A 23,326-nucleotide genomic window follows, 5' to 3' on the forward strand; every position below is an offset into this window, starting at 1 on the left:
ATATATATATATCGTAAATAATTCCCATATTTTTTTACAATGTACATATACAATATGTCATCATAAATGGTTTTTACGTTTTTTTTCATTCCACTACAAGTAAGCCTTGACTGCTACCTCGATTGATAGTATAAGCTGGTAGCGGGCTAACCTGTATGTAAGTATGGTATGACAGTTATAAGACAATCCCTATTCGGTTTCTAACGACATCGTACCGGAACGCCTCACCGCTTTACGGCGCGTCATTGTCGTTAGGGTGGTAACTAGCTACGACCGAAGCTTCCTAGCATACCTGACTAGAGAAAAAAATCCAAATTTTTCTTGCTGGGGTTCAAACTCGGTACTTCCCACTTATAAAACCACAAGCGCTCAAAATAAGCTGACAATAAATAATCGTTATCTAGTTTATAAGTCCACCAATCCGCCCGGGGCCAGCGAGATGGACTCTTGCCTTAACCCTTCTCATTGTGAAATTTGAATTGTGGAATGCGCTCCCACTAAATATACGTGAGGCAAAATCGCTTGTAACATTTAAAAACGCGGTGAAAGCATCTTGCACTATAATGACGACTTTTAGTACCTTGTTTATGTTTATTTTTATTATCTATATGTTCTTATGTATGATTGAGTATATATTAGTTCATACTTTTATATTTATTTATTATATTTTTCTTATTTGTGCAATTTTGTTTATATATTTGTATTTAGCTATTTGAATTTAGGTTTATCATAATTTTACACCACCTGTCCGCTCTCGCTAATCTATGTTCTAATCCAAAGGTTGCCTGGCAGAGATCGCTACTAAGCTATAAGGCCGCCTTATGTATTCTATTTCTGTCTTTGTATTTCTATTGTTTTTTTTAGTTTCCTAACTTCATAGTGGTGTACAAATAAAGAGTTAAATAAATAAATAAAAATAAATAAAATTGTGGGAGGAGACCGTGCCCTGTTGTCCGCTGGTAATTGAATGATATGATAATCAAATATATTACTGGAAACATTTTAGCAGGTGTAGCGGTGTTAGCGTAGACTTATTTCGATTAAAAAGTAGTCTATGTAATAATATAGGGCAGGGGTCTATCATAAGCATCAAATGTAACAAACATCCTTGCATCCATAATAAAATATGTAGGATAGTGGGATTGCACACTATCACAGACTAATAAATTTAAAAAAAAAAAACCTACCATTACGTTAATTATTTCTGCGGGCCTACAACAATGCAATGACCTATTTAGTTTCCACACACAACAGTCGTTATATACTGAAAATGAGCCTGTGAAGGAAGGAGACCTATTTCTCCCCCCGTTGTAATTATTCCGAGCCCCAAGGGCATTATGTCATCAAGTATTGCATCAGGCCAGGCCAGGTGTACAAACATATTTTATTCATATATGTAAGTTACGTTGCATAGTAAGTTATTTTGTTACGTGTTTGGTAAACAATAGTGTGCATTTTTTTTTCTATCAATAAACGCTCTAGCGTACCCAGCCCGCTTCGCCGAGCTAGATTTTGCTTTATTTTATTTAAACAATAAATTTACATCATTACATTTTTAATTTAAGTCTCATAATTTATTAAAACTTTTATTTCTCTCCGTATTCATTCTCTTCTATTCTCTTCCTGAGCGGGTGAAGATCATTATCTACACCCATGTACACCCAACAATATCATCATAGTAAATAAAAGCTGTATTTTACAGTTTCACATTTCAAAATAGGAGTGCTTCGATCGTCACCAAACTTTACATGATTACTCGCCAGGTCAATACGGAGATTCCCTGAAAGTTTCATTGAAATCGGTCCAGAGCCTATACGGAACATACCCACACACTTTCTCTTTTATATATATAGATAGATAGATATACTACGACAATACACATATTGCCAACAGCCCCAAAATAAGCGTAGCTTGTGTTATGGGTGCTATGATGACTAATAAATATTTTTATGAATAATATACGTAAATACTTAGGCCGCCAAATTATATACGTTGTTTTGTTTTATTTTCTTTTTTTTTTTAAATACTTTTTGTGGTGTGCAATAAAAGTATATTCATTCATTCATACGTATAAATTTCAAAATTTCTTTATTCATGTAGGATTGTAGGCCTATCACAGGCACTTATGAAGCGTTCATACATATATATGTTTACATAATTGTAAGGGGATGGTGATTACTTCGTTCGCCAACTTAAACCTAAAGCTACGAGGGTTCCAAACGCACCCTGGTCTAAAAAGAGCCCACAACAAACTTAGCCGGGTATTTTTTTTTTTGTTATCACCATTATAATAATATACAAATAAACACCCAGACACTGAAAAACATTCATGTTCATCACACAAACATTTCCCAGTTGTGAGAATCGAACCCACAGCTTTGACTCAGAAAGCAGTATTGCTGCCCCCTGCGCCAATCGGCCGTCGTATTTTCATTACAATTAATTTTACTGCAATCTCAACTCGTTGTGAGGATGAAGTCTAAAATGGTAATGGCTATCTATGCAGCATCGCTTAATAACTCGGCGGCACGTTGACGTTAGGGGAGTAAAAAGCCACGGTCAAGGCCTCTCACCAGACGGGACCGAAAAAAAAAACAGAAATTATGGATCTGAATTACATACAAACCACAGCTATTACCACTTCGCCAGGGAGGTCGTCAACGAGGCCTCAATGTGGTTTTAAGAAGGATGTACAATTTTAACTATCGTATGTTAGTCGGTTATCGTCGACAGTGCAGATACGAATCCTCAAGTTCTTTGGACACATAACTAGGAATAAGCACTCCAAGGAACGACTTGTTGTCCAGGGAAAAGTGGAAGGCAAACGGTCACGTGGTCGATCACCCACGCGTTGGACAGACATAATTAAAGCTACAACACAAACCTCCATAGTCCAATGTTCCAGAAACGCTGAAGATCGTAACAAGTGGAGGCGCATCGCGGGGGCTGCTGTAGCCAAAGAAAATGTACCATTGTCAACTACGACCACTCTGTCAAGAGTGAACGACTAAGGAGGAAGGAGGATGTTAGTCGTAGGGCCGTGTGGTGACGGCCGCGGCAGAACAGAATACAAATCGTCACCACCCCTCATCTAATTGCGATTATCGTACGAGGCGACTTATTTATTATTTTATTTATTTAATGAAAAATATACATTTTTATGTTATCATAATAATAACTTCTGTTACGGCGTAACAAAAACCCAATCTTAGAGAATGTAACGTGGATATATATGGACTTACTACTGAGTACATCTTTCTGTGTAGACCAGATTTAAAATAGGTACTTAATAGGTTAGCTATCACGAGCAATTCGTATCTAGGCTTTCTTATCTTTTATGTAATCATTTACATTATGATAGAAAAAAAAAGGATTTTTCTGACCCTAACATTAAACTTTGCTCTTTGAACTTATCGGGATTCCTCCTGTTAAGTTCAAAGTGCGTACAATCATTTACTTTTGCTTTACTGTTTAAGGTAAAATCAGCTGTCTAGAGAAAGCTGTAATCTCAAAAATAAAGACCTCATATTATATTAAACTAGCTTCACCCTGCTACGCTTTGCTGTGGCACATTGTGATTGAATAGTTGAGCAAAATAGATTAAAAACAATCCTTGATGCGTATTATAAGTTATGCTAAAATTTCAGCTCGATCAGTGCAGAACTTTTTGAGTTTTTGAAGCGTACACAAACCAACATAACATTTTTATATATATAAGATGACAATTCAAATAACTGGCTCATTAGTGGTGCTTTGAATATTAGAGTACTAATCATAAGGGTATGAATACCAGGTTGACCCAAAGGTTTTTTTGAGAATCTAATGCATTTATGCTGTGTAATGACGGTAGATCAGAATAAGAAGAACACTTTATTGCACATATAGCATACAGGAAAAGAATCAGTAAGGAGCATACAGTAAACAATACAGCCTTATTGCTGCAAGCAATCTCTTACAGGCAACCTTTGTAGACATGACGTACACATTGGGCACCATCCGTCCTATTCCTGTAAGTGGTCTACGAATCAAGAGAACAGGCAGCATTAGTTTGTTTTGAGATAATAATTAAATAGAAAAGCACATAAAAATGTTGGAATAGTTATACAGTGTTTTCACACTGTTTTAACTGTTGCAACTTTATTCTACATTTATTTAAATACCAGGCAGCATTAGTTAGTTTTGACATAATAATAAAATAAAGAAAATAAAAATATTGGAATAGTTATACAGTGTTTTCACACTATTTCATAACTGTTGCAACTTTATGCTACATTTACATACTAAAGGCCTCTCCAAACGGGAACATTTTCCCCTAATCACCATGCTGGGCAGACAGATTGGTGATTGCAGTAGATGGTAGAAGTAGGACAGAGGATGCTGCTGTCAGTTCTCTGTTATATTCCCTTAGTGGCCTCGTACAACACCACTGAAAGGGGAGGGATGGTGAGAATTGTATTCTAATCTGCTGTTATTTGTGTCTCAATGGCTTGATAGTATCTCAACGAGGTTTGGATCCTTTTTGTTTTACTATCCATTTGTTACGGATCCCCAACCAACACACAAGCAGTGTTGCGGGTCTAAGCTCATAATCCCTGTAACTCCATAGAAGTGGAAGTATCTGCAGAGCATGGGCAAAAAATGTTTAGTGTCAACTCTATTTTTTTCAATGAAATCGATTAAAACTTGGTCATATGCTATTAATTAGATTTATTGATTTTCCTAATCGCTTTGATACATATAATTCATTTTAAGTACATAAAAAACTAGGATGACCTAAATAGATAAACCAATTCAATTCAATATTTTATATACATATTGGCCACCTTTTATAAGGTCATCTTCAATTCAATTCTTGTTTATGGCTTTTTTTGTCTGTGCCAACTGGCCACAAGGTACTTTGCCAATGACTTGTAGATGGAGAAGGCATGAAGGACATTGATCAGTGAAACTAATGAAAAGTTAATTTTGAATATGTACCATGAAATAAATAGTTGTAATTATAAGTTCATCTTATCAATTATAAAATATAGTATGTAACTACTATTATTACTCAATAACGTAATATATAATACAAGAATATATAAGTAGTAGCAATAGCGATAGTTCAATATTCTTTAAAAAAATTACAAATAGGTATTAAGTTAATAGTAGTATTGGGGATTGTGATAAATAAAAACGTAAGAAAATAAAATTAACATAACTAAATACATTACACTATTATTATTTAAGAAGTTAGATCGGTAAGTTTTCTCTGGTCTGGTCCGGTATGAATCGAAACACAAGCTTGTACAAGATCGTATGCAAGCAAAACCTACGCCAAGGCTTCAAGTTGACTGAACTTTTTATTTTACCATAAAATTTAATGAAACAAAAATAAAAGCTTTAAAAATTAAACAAAAGAATTCCAAAATGTACCTCAGAATAGCTCAAATCGTAGAAAAGCGGTCCAAATCTCGTGCCGTGGGGGACTAAACCTTGCACAGCCACTTAACTCAAATTCAACGAAAATAAAACACTATACTATAGTTCACACACGGAAATAATCAAAATTTATAAATCGAACAGTATCACGATCGAATTAAGTCATAAAACGTCCAGCAGTCTGTTACAAAATAGGAGAAATTTAGCATTTCTTAAAATAAACACTAGCACTTAATACACACGTCCACTGCGCAAACCCCACAAATAAAACTGAAAAAACTGTAGATGGACCACCAGATGGCGCTACTATTGCTTTTTGGCGCATGCGCTGTCAAATTTCTTTTTTTTCCTTGAGCTTTATGGATTTACGTTCTTGTTTTTCTAGTCCTTCCAAGTTTTAATTTATCACATTCATACTATATTCTTTACCGATGTTCTGATATAAAACGAATATCTAATAATCTGTGGCATTCCCTTTGTATTCATTCTAGTTTACTGTTTGAACATCGATGTTAATCGTACGTTTCTGTGCCTAATATTTTTTTCCAAAGAAGATATTTTTTTTCAATTTATTTCGGTCTGTAGTCAGTATTTAGGTAGGTAGTCTTAAAAAAATAACTTCATGAAAGTAGGTGTCAAAAAAAACTTTTTTCGATTAGACTACCATAGATTAGACCTACAAAATTTTGTAAACAAAGTATTCCTTTTACAATAAAAATTAAAATGTTAGAAAATGTGAAACGTGTTATATTAATCCTGTCTGGTAAAGGCGGCGTAGGAAAATCAACAGTTAGCACTCAATTAGCGCTAACTCTTAAAGAAAGAGGTTATAAGGTATATATTTTTCTGTTGTATTAACTTCCCACTGTATTAAAAATTACCGAATCAAACTTAATTTAAGATTGTGCTGTTTCTTTTTGTAGGTTGGTTTACTCGACATAGATCTATGCGGCCCAAGCGTTCCTTATATTTTAAATTTGGAAGACCAAAACATTCACCAAGGATCAGAGGGTTGGATTCCAGTATATTTGGATAAAGAACAAAAACTGGGCGTAATGTCTATAGGCTTTCTTTTGAAATCTCGAAATGATGCTGTGGTCTGGAGAGGGCCCAAGAAGACATCTATGATAAAACAGTTCTTGGAAGATGTTTATTGGCAGGATTTGGATTTTCTAGTAATAGACACACCTCCAGGTAAATGTAGTAATATTAAGATGCTTGAATGTATTTAAACATTTAAAAACTGATGGACTTTTTATTGAGGAGGTTTTTTAATCAAAATTGGTCATTTTAACATACATTTGGCGGGAGCTAATGCTGTCCGGAGCAGAGAAATTAAGATAGTTTTTCTGCATCCTAAGAATTTAGTGTTCAGCAATTGTTTTATAAGCATGTGATTTATTTATTTTCCCAACTATTACATAAATGTCATGACAGGGAAAAGTTGTCCTAATGCAACAATGTAGCACATTATATAAATTTCACATTAATATAAAATGTAAATAATATAGTCCAAATCATTATCCTTGTAAATTTACTCTGAGTGCAACAATACATTTTTTCTAAATGCCACTTAATCTTCAGGATACAACTGATATGTTTCTTAAAAATTTCATACCTTTATGTTTTTTTCACAATTTAATGTTTTATTTAGATGTGGCCCTTTTCCTCACTCTGTCCAATCTCAGTTCTAGAATAGTGATTACAGAAAATATCCTTGTTACTTTACAGGAACATCCGATGAACATATAACAGTGATGGAGAACCTCCGCAGCGTGCCGCAATGTTCTGCCATACTTGTGACAACTCCACAAGAAGTGTCCATAGAGGATGTTAGGAAAGAGATAACTTTCTGCAATAAAACTGGCATAAAGATCATGGGCATCATTGAGAATATGAGCGGGTGAGTTACCAGTCTGCAGGAAGGATATTTATTGTAATAATTGATCAATAAAGCAGATGGCCGACCAGAGTATGAACAGACAAACACTCTGCACATCCTGCAACATGCTGCTCTGTGTCTGTCAACCTTAGGCATAGCTGATATGCCTCTCAGAAGTCAGAGAACTGGCACGAGAGGAAATAATATCCAAATAATATATGTGTAATTAACGGGGGTAAACTTCTCCTATTCCATATTCCTGTGCTTTAGGTCTTTAGTCTCCTATTCCAAGGTGGACTTGTTGAATATATACCCTGTCAGGGGATATAAATATTTGAAAGGATGTAGAATAACATGGCCTACTTTTTGCCCCAAGAAACCAAATGGCTCCCTCTTGACTGTCAACGTGGGCAACAGCTAATATTTGATAATTTTTTATATTTTTATAGCTATGAATGTCCAACATGCAGCGAATGCACAAATATATTTTCAAGCGGAGGCGGAAAATCCCTGGCAGAAATTTCCAAGTTGCCCTTCCTAGGGAGCATACCCATAGATCCTAGAGTGGGAGCTTTGGCGGGAAAAGGAGTCGCAGCCGTCAAAGAGTTGCCCGAATCGAGTACCAGTAGAGTATTTAATGATTTAGTTATAAGAATAAATGAAACCAATTCAAATGGCTCTTAGAAATAAGTTATAAATAATATTATATTTTTCTTAAATATGTAATTGTTTTAATTATAGAAAAAAGATGTAAATATTGTTTGGGATAAATCATGCTTATTTTTGGAATAAAAATATATACCTATATAATTTTTGTATGCTCTTTATTCAGACTCCTAAAATTGACAGAGGAAATTTTGAATCTGTTTTTTTTTATAAATTCCCTGATTGCCCCTGCCGGGAATCAAACCCGGGGCCTCCAACTTAAAACCACAGCGCTCACCATTGCGCCAGGGAGGTCGTCAAAAAAATTGTCATCCATCAACCTGAAGTTAAGAATTAATAAACATAGTGGCGGCTCGGACCCGAGAGCAGATTCTGATACCGATTAAAATAGAGTGTTGGACAGTTGAAATAAGCTTTATTTTTACATATCACCTCTTTTGTTGTTGACAATTTCGGAGAGCAAACCTTACGCGGTTAGTGTGAAAAAATAAAAGGAGCCGAACGGCTACGTATGATTTCTGATGACGCGCTCTTCCGCTCACGCGCAGCCAAACAGCTCCGTTTGCGAACTCTATGTGCTCCAGCCGGTCTATGTGAAGCAAAGCTTGGTCGCTCCGGCCAGTTTCAACCGTACGCGAGCCGGAGGTCTGTGTGAAAAGAAGAGCACCTTTCGATTCTGTCCGAGCCGGTCTGCGTGAACGGACACAAGCTACTAACAATTTAATCTAAATAAATAAAACACTTATATGGAATTTTTTAATTGCTTTATTTCACTAAACAACACAGAATATAATAAATACAATAATTTTCCAAAGGTTTTATTTTTTTCCATAAAATTTATTAATTTGTTAAACTTGATTATATAAAATATTATATTATGACTTGCGTAAACATAAATTATAATTACCCTGTATTGTATCATATACGAATGAGATTCTATTAATTTTATTTTATAAAAATATTAAAACAAAAAAGTCTTAAATAACTAGGCGGGGTACTCCGTACGAATACCAGTACAGATACTTAAAACAAAAACTTATCTAGTAAATAATTGAATGGCACAGGAATTACTTGGCACGTGAACCGCTAAGGAAACATTAAAATTGATCAATAAAAAAAAACAAAATTTAAAAAGTTTAATTCTTACAAATATTATAATTGGGAAAGTGAGTTTGTTTGTTATTCCTTTACGCCCTAAATAAGCAACCAATTAACTTGAATTGTGGCATAGTTAGTTGAAAAGATGAAGAGTAACAGCTACTTTCTAACTTAGGAAAACAGACTGTTCCCACGGGATTGGTCCTTAAAACATAAATAAATGCGGAAGACCAACGTGTGTAAATAATAAAAGGCCCGCAAGTTAGATATCACTTTTGTATCCCAGAGGTAGATCAGTGACGTCACAGTTCCTACTCAAAAAAAAAAAAATTTTTCGCCTTGAATTTTCGTTTTAAAACTCAAGTTTTCCTTTGATTTCATCATCATCTCAATTTTCATAAGAAGGTTATATTATATAGGCTTAAATGCTATTTCTATGACAGTATGAAGTACTTATTACCGCTTACACAAAACGATTTTCAAGTATAGTTAAGATGTCAACACCATAGAATTTAGGCTATAGAAAAACAATGCCTACTGCCTAGAAATACAGTCCATTCACTATAATTTGTCCTCTAATAGAGACAAACACTGCTTTCATGTTACATAATAAACAACACGTAGAAATAAACAATATCTGTAAACTTATACATAAAATTATGTAAACTTAAAGTTATAACTCCGTAAACTTAAATTAAACTTACAAAACTAAAATAGAACTAGTAAATATATCACTGGCATAAATAAATCTTATTTATTTTCACGTTTGGCAATTTGGCAAGACTTTGAAACAAAATAAAACACAGCCAAATGAGGAATTAACTGAATTTGTATATGATTCAAATGTGATTCCCAAAGCGACCCGTATGTATTACTACATTTTCTCTTATCTGTCTTACCATATAATAGTAGATTGTTAAACAAGGGTGTAACGCACTGTCTTACGTTAAGAGCGCCGGTATAAATACCAAGCGTCTAGAAAAAACGTTTCACCAACTCTTAGGTGATAACTATTAAAGAATTGCCAAGCAGTGAGACGCGTATAGAAAAATGTGGCGGGAAAAATGTAGCATCCTATTCCATGGGGAGCATTGTGAAAAGGACAGAACTACTTATTGTCCTGTCGTGAGCAACAGAATTAGCACTAATACAAAACAAATGTTACCGGTTACATGCGTTGCACAATGTTACATGTTGTGACGTCACTAGAAGATTCATTAATATAGATTTGCTTAAATAGTTATAATTAAGTTTATAATTTAAGCAAATCTATATTAATGAATCTTCTAGTGACTTCACATGTTACATTGCGTAACGTAGGTAACCGGTATCATTTGTTTTATAGAAGTGCTAATTCTATTGTAGAGCAAAAGAGCAACTACTGAGTTTCTTGCCGGCTCTTCTCGGTAGAATCTGCTTTCCGAACCGGTGGTAGAGTCACACAAACATACATACTTGACGTTTCAAAAGTGCTTATAAAGTAGGCCTACTTGAAATAAATGAATTTGAATTTGAATTTTTTGTACACATTTGCTGTATACAATCTTTATCATTCTAATCTAAATATGTTATGTTTGTGACATAACTTACCGAAAACTAATATCGTGAAATATATTATTGGCTTGTTTTGATGTCAAAATTGTAAACGGTACCTGAGCCGTATAAAAGTAGAAGCTTTGATACAGAATGAATGATTGAGAAAGTGCTTTCTCAATGATTCATTCTGTACCAAGCAATAGTAGGCGGAAACTCTGTCCGAACTCTGTCTGTATGTCACATGAATAAGAGAAAACTATTATTATTGAAGTCCTATCCCCACGTTCTCCAACACAAGTTAAAACATGAACAAATTTGGTATACATAAAGGCGTATTTTCATTGGGAATCACATTGATGAAAAATCAGTGCGACGGTGTTCTCAAGCCTGGCTATTATAATAAAATACATAAGTATATTTAGATAACTTTACACGGGCTTAATATTTGTCATCAGTACTGTTACAAAGAACCTTATTTCTATACATTTAAAGACTTTCAGACGGTTCACAGGCAATTGGCTGTCTGCTTTAGTATGATTTTATTAAATAGCGAAAGATTATTGATTTTGGTAAAACTAACAAAATACTTGATATACGCAAATACTAAGTGCAGAGATTTTCGAAATTCAAACGGTACAAAATTATGTTTATATAGATGTGACGTCATTCGGCGTTACACCTGTCATGGCGGATCGCTAGATATTGCAGTTTTATTAATTGAAAATAAATACCAACTACTTTGAAAATAAATACTTTTAGTGATAAGGCCGCCTTTGCACCCTAGCACTAAGTACTATTACTGTTTTCCTTGTATTTTCCTTTTTTTGTTGTGTTGCAATAAAGTTTTTTCTATTCTATTCTATTCTACCAATCTCACTTTGAATATTGTAAATGAAAAAACGTTTTTCATTTAAACGTTAATCATATATCATTAGATTTACATAATATTTTAGCCTTATGAAATTTAAGCTTAATTTTCACTTAACAATTATTCCTTGTTAAGTCAATATCTCCTGAGGATGCTCCGGTTTCGGAGCGAAACGTTCGTAAAGGGTACATTGCCGAAGATCTGTTAGGTGTGGAGTATAAGGATTGAAGAAATTCTAAATCACACCATACAGATTCTCCTGCTTTTCGCGGAGTATAGCAAATTAAGCTTAATTTTCATAATATATCATTGATTTCCGCAAAGTAACGTAACTTCTATCCAACATTCAGTGGCGTGCATAGAGGGTATGCACAGGTTATGCAGATGATATAAAATGAAGAAAATCTCCTGTACGAGTTATTTATTTATTTAAGAGCACTAACAACATGCATATTACACGTTTTTTAAACATAGAACACACACGAACACATGGACTAATATGCACGTCAATGACAAGCGCACATAGCATTGACAAAGCGTCATATAAACTTAATTTGCAAAAAAAAAAAAATTAACAATATTTATCTTACCGATAAGTGTTCGGTGAGTTTTTTTCTAAAAGCTGTGGGTGAGTCATGGAAGATATCGATGCTAGGTATCTATTTAGATAATTCGTTGTTTTTCGCATAAATACTTATAATAGGCGCTTGTTTTCCGAGAAGGGATTTAGTAAATGGTATATGAAAAAAAATTGTGGATTTGCAACTTCTGGTGTACCGGCGCGGGACAGTCAGAGATATATGATTATAAAAAACTCAAGGCTAGGCATTGTAAGAGTTTTAAAAAGCCTACCCTCAACTATATATAACTCGTTCTGGAGTTTTTGCTTCATTTTATTTCATCTGCATACCCTGTGCACACCCTCTATGCACGCCACTGCCAACATTTTAGCCATTATTGTTACTATCATCATGCCTATTCCTGAATAGTCATAATTCAAAATGTTGTTAAATAATTCCATTTGTTCTGATTACAGAGTTAAGAAGGTTCTAGGTATCCACGTAACAGTACTAACCAGCATAGTGACAAGTCAGAAGTAACAGACACATTAGAATAGGTGGAAAGGGATTGGTCAAAGACACACGTGTTTCAGTTGCCAGTACAATTTGTTACCAAGTTACAAGTGGACAAGTGAATCATTGTAGATATGTTTAAATTATTGTAAAATTGACGATCTTGACATTGAGCGGGAAAGGCGGGTATTGTCGGTTCGATGCAACATGCTCACGCGCAGATTTGTTAAATACAGTAATAAAGTAAAGGCGAGTATCTACAAGGCCCTGGCAGTAGGCCTTTGTTTCCATAATTGACAGTTATGGTGTGATTTATTGACATCGTCACAGCAGCGTATCTGACATTCGCGATGAGGCGGAGATGTCCAAATTCTTTAGGGCCAGCGAACGAAAAATGCATAGAAGCATTTCTCGTACTCAAAAATAGCGTAACGGAAACTATCCCGTGGTGGGAGGGGCTTATAAACTGTACCGCAAACGAATCTAGTTGACTCGCGACATTCGTGCGTAGTGGCGGCTAAACGAATTGCGTAAAAATGCCTTCATGTGTTGTGAAATGGTGTCGAAATCATACGGATCATCACCACAAGGATAGTGGAATAACTTTTCACGTGTAAGTACACCGATAACTATACTAAAATCTAAATAATTACAATTACGTATTATCCTTATGGATGGTGTTATGCCATATGTAGTTAACACGTTGGCTGCTGAATACACAACGTTTGTTTTATTCTTCTACAAGTATTATAAATAATCTAATAAATGTTTATGTAAATAAAAGGTAGATTATTTTAAGAAATGTTATAGATATATTTTACAATGATTAATTACAAATGTTTATCTGTACCGTTGCATATAGGTGAAATAGGTCAAACTTCTTTGGATTATATTTATAAAATGCTCAATATGAATTCGAATCAAAATATAAAATAATTTTAGCTTGTACACGTATGTTGAAGTCGGGCGGGCCTAAATAGAAACAATGAAACCGATGCGGTACACTGGCCGGAATTCGTGTACAAACGTGTACCAACTAAAATTATTTTATACTTTTAAAGTGTTTGTAGTCAGTTTTGTAAATTTAAACGCGGCAACGTTTGATAAAAAGTGTATAATCTCCAGGGTACAAGCTATAAAGGCCTTCCTTCATCAAGATCGGTGCAGTGGTTGAGCCGAACATAGGTAACAAACAAACAGACACACTTTCACATTCATAATAATAGAATGTTGTTAATAGAGTGCATTTAGTTTGGAGTAAATCGGCGTTTATTATGACGCTATTTTAATCTAATTTATTTTGCTTTCCTTATTGCATAAAATCATCCAACGATTCCAGAGACTGCTGATTGGTCCTGCGTAGCCGCGGCACTACGTAACTACCGGCCAATCACGCTTGGTCCCGTGTCGTACGACAAATAGAAGAACCTATTAAGAGCTCTTTGCGACTCAAGTTCCTTCTTTTAAAGGGCGTGCGTTTAATGACTAATTGGTACTAGTTTCGAAAGACAATTTCTTAGAAACGCGTCTTCTATGCTTTTTTCGTTCGCTGTTTAGGGCATCATCATTTTGGGAAAGAAAACGTAACCGCATCTCTACCACAACAATATCCTGCTATATTTATTTCTCAATTTTTTTTTTTCAATTTTAAATGTTTATTTATTTGCACTTTCTTGTTTAAAGGAATTTATATTATTGTAATCTGAGCATACAGCATTGACTTATTTCCCATTTTTTTTTTTAAATTATAAACGTTTATTTATTTGCACTTTCTTGTTTAAAGAAATTATTATTGTCATAATCTGAGCAGCATTGACATACAACTTTCGATTCCAAGTTCCATGAAAATAATAATCGATAATAGAATAACACTCATACGCATTAGCTCCTCCCATTTATGAGCTGTCAAAATTATCATCCTAAATTAGACAAGGCATAGAACAAACCAGTGTCAAGTGAGAAGTAGACGTCTAAACATTGTGATTAGTAGGAAGGTATTGATCAACGATAGACATGTTTCACTTGTGGTGCAAGAACTTGTCGAAGCTGTTTATAATAAACTGATGGGGATATCTACCAGTCCCTAAGTAAATAGGATCGATTATTCGCACTGGCCCAACACTAAAGGAACGTAACTATGATACCTACGACCCATTTTTCAAATTTCCTCTCTCGTATAAGCCGTATTATAAGCCGAAAACCCCTCTCCATCTAGTTTTCCCGTAGTCAGTGGCGTGATCTTCATACATGCGCTAAAGCATTGCCTACCCTAATTTTTTGATACAACTTGCATAGGATTTTTCCATACTATGCCATCTTCCTGCCTTATGCATATTCCGGTCAGAAGCTATATGCACGCCAGTGCACGTATTCATTCGTAAATACTGTTTGAAATAATTAATCTGGCTCATATTTCAATAAGGCTCGTAAAAGCAAGAGATATTGACTAGGGCAGAGATCTTTTCCCAAATTGGGCGCCGTAGAAAGTACACCGCGAAGCAAAAAATACTTTTTTAATGGTTTCTATGCAGCGGATTAACAATTTGAAATGTATTATTTATTATAGTTTGATTAGTTTGAATATCATCATCATCGGGTGCCGTCATCTTTAAATTGAAGTTTGGCGGCCACCAATCGAAAAACTTCCCTATTAATTCGCGCTTTCTTTATATCTCGGTAACTATAAAGTCCGGTCCACCCGCTTATATAGTCCAACCATTTGCGTCTGTGACGTCCTGGAGATCTCTTCCCAATAATGACACCTTCTAATACAAGTCTCGGGAAGGAAAACTGGTCTCCTCTTTGTAGGTGGCCAAAAACCTACTTTTCTGCGCATACTTGTGGACATCAGTTCTGGGTCTTTCCCCCCACGTTTTAGTACTTTCTAATTAGATGTGAAACTGTGCCACATGATTTGGGGCATTTCTCGGTACATTTCGAATGCTTGAAGTCGGTTGCTCGCTTCCTTTTTTAATTCCCACCTTTCACATCCATATAAGAGGGTGGACCAAGAGTTTCATAATGAGGATGTTTTATTTTTTGCGCCTATCTGCCTTACTAACAAGTAACTATACATTTACCTACCTAGTTAACAAGCTAGGTTAGGCGTGACAAATTTCTTAATTGGTTAGTGCACCGCTGGCTTAATAAGGTTGGGGACGCCCTTTCGCCCTCAGAACGGGTCAAGTGGCATGGATACGTTACCAAACTAATACAGGATGTTCAAAGATAGGATATTACTATAAATGTCTACTACGCATAAGTTACTAAGACCGTGTAAACTCATCATTACACACAAACATCAAAAACACTGCTACGATACACAATCACATCTACACACACACATTTAGATCAAGAAACCGTTAGGAGAGCCAAAAATCTGATAAAATGTACCTCAAAAGGCAATTGCGCAACTCACTCGCATTTACTTTGACCCTTTTTAAGGTCTTGCTACTTTATCGAGAAATTTTTCATTAGTCCTTAACAACTAACTAAGATAATGCGTTATAATAAAAATTTCAATGTATTAATTACCTCTTTTCTATGATTAGTGTCGTTTTTTCCACATACGTAATTAGGGCGAAAGATACTATCTTAACAAGATAAAATGACTTTTATATTGTTACGCCAAAGAAGTATAACTTCTAACGCGTGTACATAAGTACACCCAAGTTTTTGTTTTTTTACGAGATATAGAGTTTAATACGAAGAGAAACTTCTCCCAAAGGGTCAGGAATGATGGCACGCGGACGCTCTGCTCAAACTGACTGACTTTCTGACTAAAGACGATAACGACCATTGAACCGGTGGCGCTTATTCCACCCTCAAAAGTATTCTTAAAGTTAGACAGACGTAAAAAGTCTGCAGAACCAAAATATGAAGTCGGCTTTCAAGCTCGAAGAATCTATCTATATTTCGACCCAAAATAACATGGGATAACGCGGGAGGCGTGTATTTACTAGGGGACAATGTAAAGTATCAAGAGACATGTCGCGGTACATCTTAAAGAGTCCTCTCAAAAAAACCGCAGCCCCATACAGCTCGGTGAATTCGTGTCCGGCGACCTGTGGCTAAATCTCGGTAGCTTTTACGCGAATTGTCATCGACATAAACGCGATTTTCTCTTGAACTTTGTGTGGTACTTCCGATAAGTTGCAGATTCGGTGATGCTACCGTCTCTAATCTGTCAGTTTAGATACCTTTACGCTCAATTTTACGGGGACAATGTCAACGGAACATCGCGCGTTATGTTAAACCCACACACTAAGTTTTCAAGATGTCGTTTAAGGAACATCCTTAGTAAGTTGTAGTGTTATTATATGACAAGTCATTTATTCCACGATACGTAACTTACGCAAAAGTTCCTCAGTTAAAGAGATTGATACTGGCAGCGCATTATACAATAAATACAATGGTCTTGTCAAAACAAATCGTAAAATATTATGTGAAAAAATTCCCAGCTTTATAAATTGGCTTTGATAAATGCGAGTGTGTTACAGTATTACAACATTTATATGTTACAACGACGTACCGTCTTCGATCGATAATTTACCAAAGATAAGACTTGGCAGAAAAGTTGTCTGGTTTTTATTACTAATGGTTATTATTTGTCCTTGAGATGCCCTCTCAATAAGATCGAAGATGAAATAACACGTAATATAATATCTTTTTCGGATGATCAACGTATTGGCTTCTTTTACGATGAAACCATTAAAAATATGTTCTAAATCCATGCTAGTATGCATGCGATAGTCTTTTTGTTATGTTTCATCATCTTCATTATCAACCCATTAGTGGCCCTCTACAGGGCCCGGGTATCAGAATGGTAGGGTCTTTGGCCCTGGTCAAGTTGAGCCAAGTGTGGTGGCGTGAGAATACTCTTTTCTGCGCTTACGAATATAGTCGATGTAACGTATAAAAGTGGTAGTACTGGACGCAATAACCTACGCGTTCGCCGTCAATTTAGGAGGTAGTGTCGACCTCCTCGGGGTTCTCGTCCCCGAGCCACATGAACTGACGGATTTCGTCATCCGACGACGGGCAGCAATGCGGCGGTGCCTTCTCGAGAGTACGACGCAACTCCTGAAAACATGAAAAATAAACGTTAATTCTTGCAAAGGCATTTGGAAATAGGGTAGCTACCTTCCGGACCAGACCGGAATAGCTAGCTTAGTCCTGCCTTAGCTAGGACAAAAAATTTAGCATCTGCAGGGCTAGCACAGGCGGGAGACCAAAATTATATCCCCCATTTATAGTCACCTGACAGGGGATATAATAAACGTGTCCACCTGCTATAGCACGGAAACAGGGAATAGGAGAAGTGTACCCCCGTTTATTATTGCACATATATATTTGGATATTATTTCCACTTGTGCGCCAACTCTGAGAGTTGACAAAGCTTTGGGAGAAGATAAATTTCAATCCTTTCCCCGGGGAGAAAATTGTCTACAGCCCATTCTAGCCGTGCTGACAAAAGATAATATCTATTTGTCAACCAGCCAAAGATCCGCATTAGGGAATAGGAGAAGTTAATCATCATGTCAACCAATGGACGTCCACTGCTGGACTTAGCTGTTTTTGGGGTTTTAGCTTCGCGATTCGTTGAGCTGTGTCGGTAAATCTGGTTCGTCTAAGGAATGTGAATAAAATAGAAATGAGGAGACTCATTTCTATTTTATTCACATAGCGATATTGCATCGCTGAGTGACTATGAGCCTTCTTATGATGCCAAGTCCACCAATCCGCACTGGGCCAGCGTGGTGGACTACGGCCTTAACCCCTTCTCATTGTGGGAGGAGACCCGTGCCCTGTAGTGGGCCGGTAATGGGTAGATATCATGAAGTAAGCCCACTTTTAAGCACTTTTGTAGTGACATTACCACCGGTTTGAAGCAGATTCTAGTAGAGACGTCACTGGCAAGTTGCAACAAGCACTGTTTGAAGAGTTTGGTTTCTAGGTGCTGAGGGATTTTAGAAGAAAAGATGTCACGAGAAGTTGAATAACCCTAAAAGATTTTCCTTCATTCTCTTCCTCCTACCTGCATAGCGTTGCGGTTGCGGTGAGCGCAGGCGCGGTGGTCGACTACAGGCGCTGGATAGTCGCGGCCGATGATGCAGTTGGCATTCTGCTGTACTTCCAGCGGAGCACTCCACGGCTCGTAGCTGCGAAGTGCATAAACCGATCGTAGAAGTGGTTGTCTTTGGTCGGAAGTTGGATGGCATTGGTCGAACATTCATTGCCCTTAGTTGGCTATATTACGGAGATCGGACAGAATCTGACTTCAGAATTCGAAACACTTTACACAATTGACCAAACTCAAACATTGATTTGATTTAAGTTTTTATTAGGATTTATAGGATACTAGCTTCTGCCCGCGACTTCGTCTGCGTGGACTTCGGCATTGGGTCTAAAGCTATGAAGAAGAAAGTACATGTCCTTTTCCATAGCATAGGTGATACCAAATTTCAAAGCTGTATGCCCGCGGCTTTGCTCGTAAACAATTATTAATTTTCCCTCAAGAACTACTTAAGAAATCGCGATAAAAAGTAGCATATTGACCGACTGGCGCTGTGGGCAGCGACCCTGCTATCTGAGTCCAAGGCCGTGGGTTCGATTCCCACGACTGGAAAATGTTTGTGTGATGAACATAAGTGTTTTCAGTGTCTGGGTGTTTATATGTATTTTCTAAGTATTTATGTATATATAATTCATAAAAATATTAATCAGTCTTCTTAGTACCCATAACACAAGCTACGCTTACTTTAGGGCCAGGTGGCGATGTGTGTATTGTCGTAGTATATTTATTAAAATAAAAAAAAATAAAAAAAGCATATGTTCTATTGGCTACATGCATGCCAAATTTCATCCAAATCCGTTCTGCCGTTTTTGCGTGATTAAGTAACAAACAGCCACACTTTCACATTTATAATATTAAGTAGGATTTAACAGAGCTAATGATATGAAACTAAACCACAAAGTAAGGTTGGCCAAGGTGAAGAAAGGATCCTTACTGTCCTCAGAAGCAAGTCAGAAGTAGTATCTGTCGCGACGCGGTCTAGACGGTGTCATGTCAGTTAACCAAAATTAATCGGCCTCGAACTACTTACTGTATCTCTCAATTTGTACTGAGCTTAAACTTATACTATGCTTTACTGCAGCTATGTTATTGCATTAATATATATCATAATTATCTATTCTGGTATATGTTCATTTATACCGTTATTTTTGTAGTTATTATGTTAATATAGTATCTATGTTCATGTAAGTTTGTTTTATTTTTTGTTATATTCTTTATGCAACATCCTCTTTCCACCTTTTTATCGGCTTCACACGCTCAGGTTGCTTTAAAAGATCACTTTTACCCTACCTTTGCACCCTAGCAATAAGTATCATTACTGTTTTTCTTGTATTTTTCCTATTCTATTGTGTTGCAATAAAGTTTTTCTATTCTATTCTATTCGAAGTCGAGCACAATACGTAAGTTAATATCCAGCTGTATTGATAACATGTATGTACAATACAGGCATTTTGCTCAACTCAGGCACGCATTGGCCATAAGGCTTCAAGTTGCACTTACTGGAGTCAAGAAGCGTTTCCAAAGCTTTAAATGAAACCATGAATACGTTACCAGCGCTAAACGTCGCTTAAATGAATAGCTCAACAAGTTACCAGCGCATACAGTGTCTTAAGTCAAATATGAGGTATAACCTCACTTACATGTACTCTACCGGCATGTTGCCCAACTCAGGCACATATCTGCGCACGTATTGGCCGGACGGCTCCAGGCGACGTCCGAGCCGCACCGGGCAGACGCACTCGCTGGAGTCCAGAAGCGCTTCGAAAGCGCTGGAGGACACCCACATCCAGTTGCCAGCGCAGACAGACCTGGCCGAGAACGTTTCATTACGTGAAAGTGTAAGAACACTCATAATCGGTCATTATATGTATATAATCATTAGCATATTGTGTCAGTGTCAAAGCATTCATCATTCCCAGCTAGATCGAGTGAGTGAGAACCGTTAACATTGTAGCTTAAGTCCACTGAAATAAGGTTGAATTTAGTGTGCATCGCAACCTCGTGTTAATGGACTCCCAGTATTCACCAACCCGTCTGCCCATCGTGGTGATCTTCGGCAAAGTATCTCGTTGCGAGAGGCCTTTAGTAGGGCGATGGATACATGATATATTGTTATTGGTTTGACGGCCGATTGGCTGCTTTCACACAGCTCGATTCACACAGCTGGAAAATGATTCTGTGATGGGCATGAATTGCAGTGTCTGGATGTTAATATGTATATTATTCATAAAAATATTCGTCGTTCATCTGAGTATCTATAACGCAAGCAACGCTTACTTTGGGGCTAGATGGCGATGTGTGCATTGTCGTAGTATATTGATATTAGGCACAGGCCTTCTTTCTAATACGAAATGGAGGGGTTCAATTTGAAGAAGGTCTACATGGATCTATAAAAAGTCTGTTTGTAGGTAAGTAAAAGGTGCACCAACGGTTTCTTAAGAGTTCAGAAACGCTTTGAAAGCATTTGAGGACACTGGCATCCAGTTGCCAGCACACACAGAATTGGTACCTGACCTGTTTGTTCAGTATCCCGCGGAACCGTTCCCGGGTTTAAACGTTTCCAATGTCCGTCTACAGGATGTGACCTATTTCTATGCGCCATGATCAGCTTAGGTGCGCTGCCATGCATAAATAAATCAGTTCCCCTGAAACGTTACCCTTATGCTGTTCCGCGATAAAAAGCATCCAATGTCTATCTTCAGGGTACAAGCTACATATGTGCCAATTTTCATCACAATCGTTTGAGCCAAATACAAGTAACAAATATTACTATCGCGCAAAAGTCTCTTTTTGAACTCTCTTACCAATCAGCATCCAGAAGATACTTGAGGAAGTGTTCTAGGCCATGCTCCCAGGAAAGCCACAGAGTCCCACGCGTGAGGAAAGACGCGACAGTGTTTCGCACCGCGTGATGCAACCAGCCTTCAGTGCGCAATTGACGCATTGCCGCGTCCACAAACGGGAAACCCGTACGGCCTTCCTTCCATCTGGACAACGTCAAATTTCACCTTTATGCCCGTTTTCACTTACTTCCAATAAGGCAATGCCTAAGTAACGCCTAATCAAAGAAGTTTCCTAGGCATCCTTTACTAATCGATTTTCACTAGGCAACTCCAACCTTACTTGTCTATGATTTTTTGATTGATGCCACAAGGTATTTTGTGTTTGTATTATCAAATTTTTCGTTTTTCATATGGATTCGAGGTTATTACAAAAAAAAATATTCATTACGACACGCAGAATCGGTGTCTTAACGTCTAAGAGTCATCATTTAAGGATAGGTAAAACGTTTTTTTGTCACTACGCATCACCTACATCATTAGGCATCTGATTAAAGCGTTTCCCAGGATTAAAGAAAACGGGCATTAAACCCTTAACGACAAGAGTATCTTAACATACATTCAACTGGCCAACTGGACATTCAAAAATACTACGAGGTCTACTAAAAGGCTCGGTATCTTCTGTAGTTGCGTTGAGTGCTTTCAGGGAGGTCTACCTCGAGACAGATTAATGTTTTAATGTTAGGGATTTGAATATCATTCGCAGTTCTTGCTATGAAAATTTCCGTGGTAAAGTTTTAAAATATCCGACCGATAGGAACACTTTAACGAGCTTGATGTGACGTAATTTTTTTTCTTTATTCTTTCCCATAGGAGAAATGCAAAGGTACCTTACCATATAGCTATGTCTTCAGTTGATGTGACGTCAGTCAATGACAACAATCAAATAAGCCAAGAAGTTATTTTTTTTTTTATTCTATATTCTTTATTCTTTCCCATAGGGAACAGGCAAAGGTATATAACCGTACAGCCGTACAGCCATGTCTTCAGTGTTTAATAATCATGTCTTATTTGATTGTAAGGCATAAATCCATGTCTTTAGTGTTCAATATTCTCAATCTCTTTATGTAATAAGTTAGCCCTAGCACCTGGTGGCATTGATATTTGTTGTCATAGACTTTTACGTTCTTTTAACTTTTTAAATGTTTGAATTTACCAGTTCTTTTTTTACACTTTTTGAACATGAATGTCTCAAATTGTAAATATAATTAAAAATTCTAGTTGTGTCATGAATCATGATTCTAATGTTATCCATACTAATATCATAGATGCGAATGTGTTTCTGACTGTTTCTTTGTTCCTTATTTATAGCTCAACCAATGCACCGATCTTCATGAAATCTGGCACAAATGTAGCTTGTTGGGAATGAAAAAAAATCTTTAATACACTTGAACGGTTTCAAGTAAAACCTATTTTGTCGAAATCTCTCCTGGAGACGGATAAACGATACCTCTTTCGCGGGGAAACCGACGGTTCTTGCAGTATTTATAAAGAACCGAAAAATCACGAGTAGCATTAATAGGGGCATTAATGGACGAAAAACTTCATTCATCAATGTCTAGTTGTCGCCAAGGCTTGTATAGTTCTTTTCTCAAACATGTCTTCACTTGAACTCATTGTAAAATACAATTGCTTTTCAACATCAATGACGAATAAAGTTTTTCCACGTTAAAGAGTCCTAGAGTCCATTTGTTATTTTTTGAATAAACAGCTTTACTTTGTCTAATTTAGGATGATAACCGGTTTAAACTTGGCATCGCGCCGGAACACTAAATCGCTTAGCGGCACGTCCTTGCCAGTAACTAGCCACGGCCAAAGCCTCCCACCAGACCAAATCACGATGGTTTCCTCCACCGTTAAAGCAAG

At 36.7% G+C, this 23,326-nt stretch overlaps 3 protein-coding genes across 5 annotated transcripts in view; 1 reads left to right on the forward strand and 2 right to left on the reverse strand.

Moving 5' to 3' along the window:
• The window catches only part of LOC120629315 (protein tweety-like), a 136,659-nt gene extending 130,983 nt beyond the window's left edge, over positions 1 to 5,676 (reverse strand). The window contains exon 1 of the mRNA XM_039898224.1: positions 5,416 to 5,676. The gene's annotated coding sequence lies outside the window, so the exon portion shown is untranslated. The remainder of the gene's footprint in view (positions 1 to 5,415) is intronic.
• Positions 5,677 to 6,046: 370 nt separating this feature from the next.
• Positions 6,047 to 8,117, forward strand: LOC120629277 (cytosolic Fe-S cluster assembly factor NUBP2 homolog). Its single transcript, XM_039898171.1, has 4 exons — positions 6,047 to 6,255; positions 6,345 to 6,615; positions 7,153 to 7,324; positions 7,753 to 8,117. Exons 1-4 carry the CDS (start codon positions 6,145 to 6,147, stop codon positions 7,985 to 7,987), a joined length of 789 nt encoding a protein of 262 aa, XP_039754105.1. The 5' UTR covers positions 6,047 to 6,144; the 3' UTR covers positions 7,988 to 8,117.
• A 6,243-nt stretch (positions 8,118 to 14,360) lies between these two features.
• Positions 14,361 to 23,326, reverse strand: part of LOC120629408 (cryptochrome-1) — a 36,842-nt gene continuing 27,876 nt past the window's right edge. Inside the window, exons 10-13 of one of the 3 annotated variants that reach the window (XM_039898346.1) lie at positions 21,425 to 21,607; positions 20,261 to 20,428; positions 18,582 to 18,705; positions 14,361 to 17,626 (exon numbers count right to left, since the gene is read on the reverse strand). In XM_039898346.1, coding sequence (XP_039754280.1) covers positions 17,507 to 17,626; positions 18,582 to 18,705; positions 20,261 to 20,428; positions 21,425 to 21,607 — 595 coding nt within the window. In that variant the 3' untranslated portion in view covers positions 14,361 to 17,506. The remainder of the gene's footprint in view (positions 17,627 to 18,581; positions 18,706 to 20,260; positions 20,429 to 21,424; positions 21,608 to 23,326) is intronic. The other 2 variants (XM_039898347.1, XM_039898348.1) reach the window with 2 other exon arrangements.

Source organism: Pararge aegeria, chromosome 14 (assembly GCF_905163445.1).
Source record: "Pararge aegeria chromosome 14, ilParAegt1.1, whole genome shotgun sequence".
NCBI classification, from domain to species: Eukaryota; Metazoa; Arthropoda; class Insecta; order Lepidoptera; family Nymphalidae; genus Pararge; species Pararge aegeria.

What these genes read in the sequence shown, in the direction of transcription:
- LOC120629277 (XM_039898171.1), top strand. Translation starts at nt 6,145, where the DNA reads ATGTTAGAAAATGTGAAACGTGTTATATTAATCCTGTCTGGTAAAGGC. An exon ending in TTAAAGAAAGAGGTTATAAG is followed by an intron (nt 6,256 to 6,344) that starts GTATATATTTTT and finishes TTCTTTTTGTAG; the next exon opens with GTTGGTTTACTCGACATAGA. An exon ending in AGTAATAGACACACCTCCAG is followed by an intron (nt 6,616 to 7,152) that starts GTAAATGTAGTA and finishes GTTACTTTACAG; the next exon opens with GAACATCCGATGAACATATA.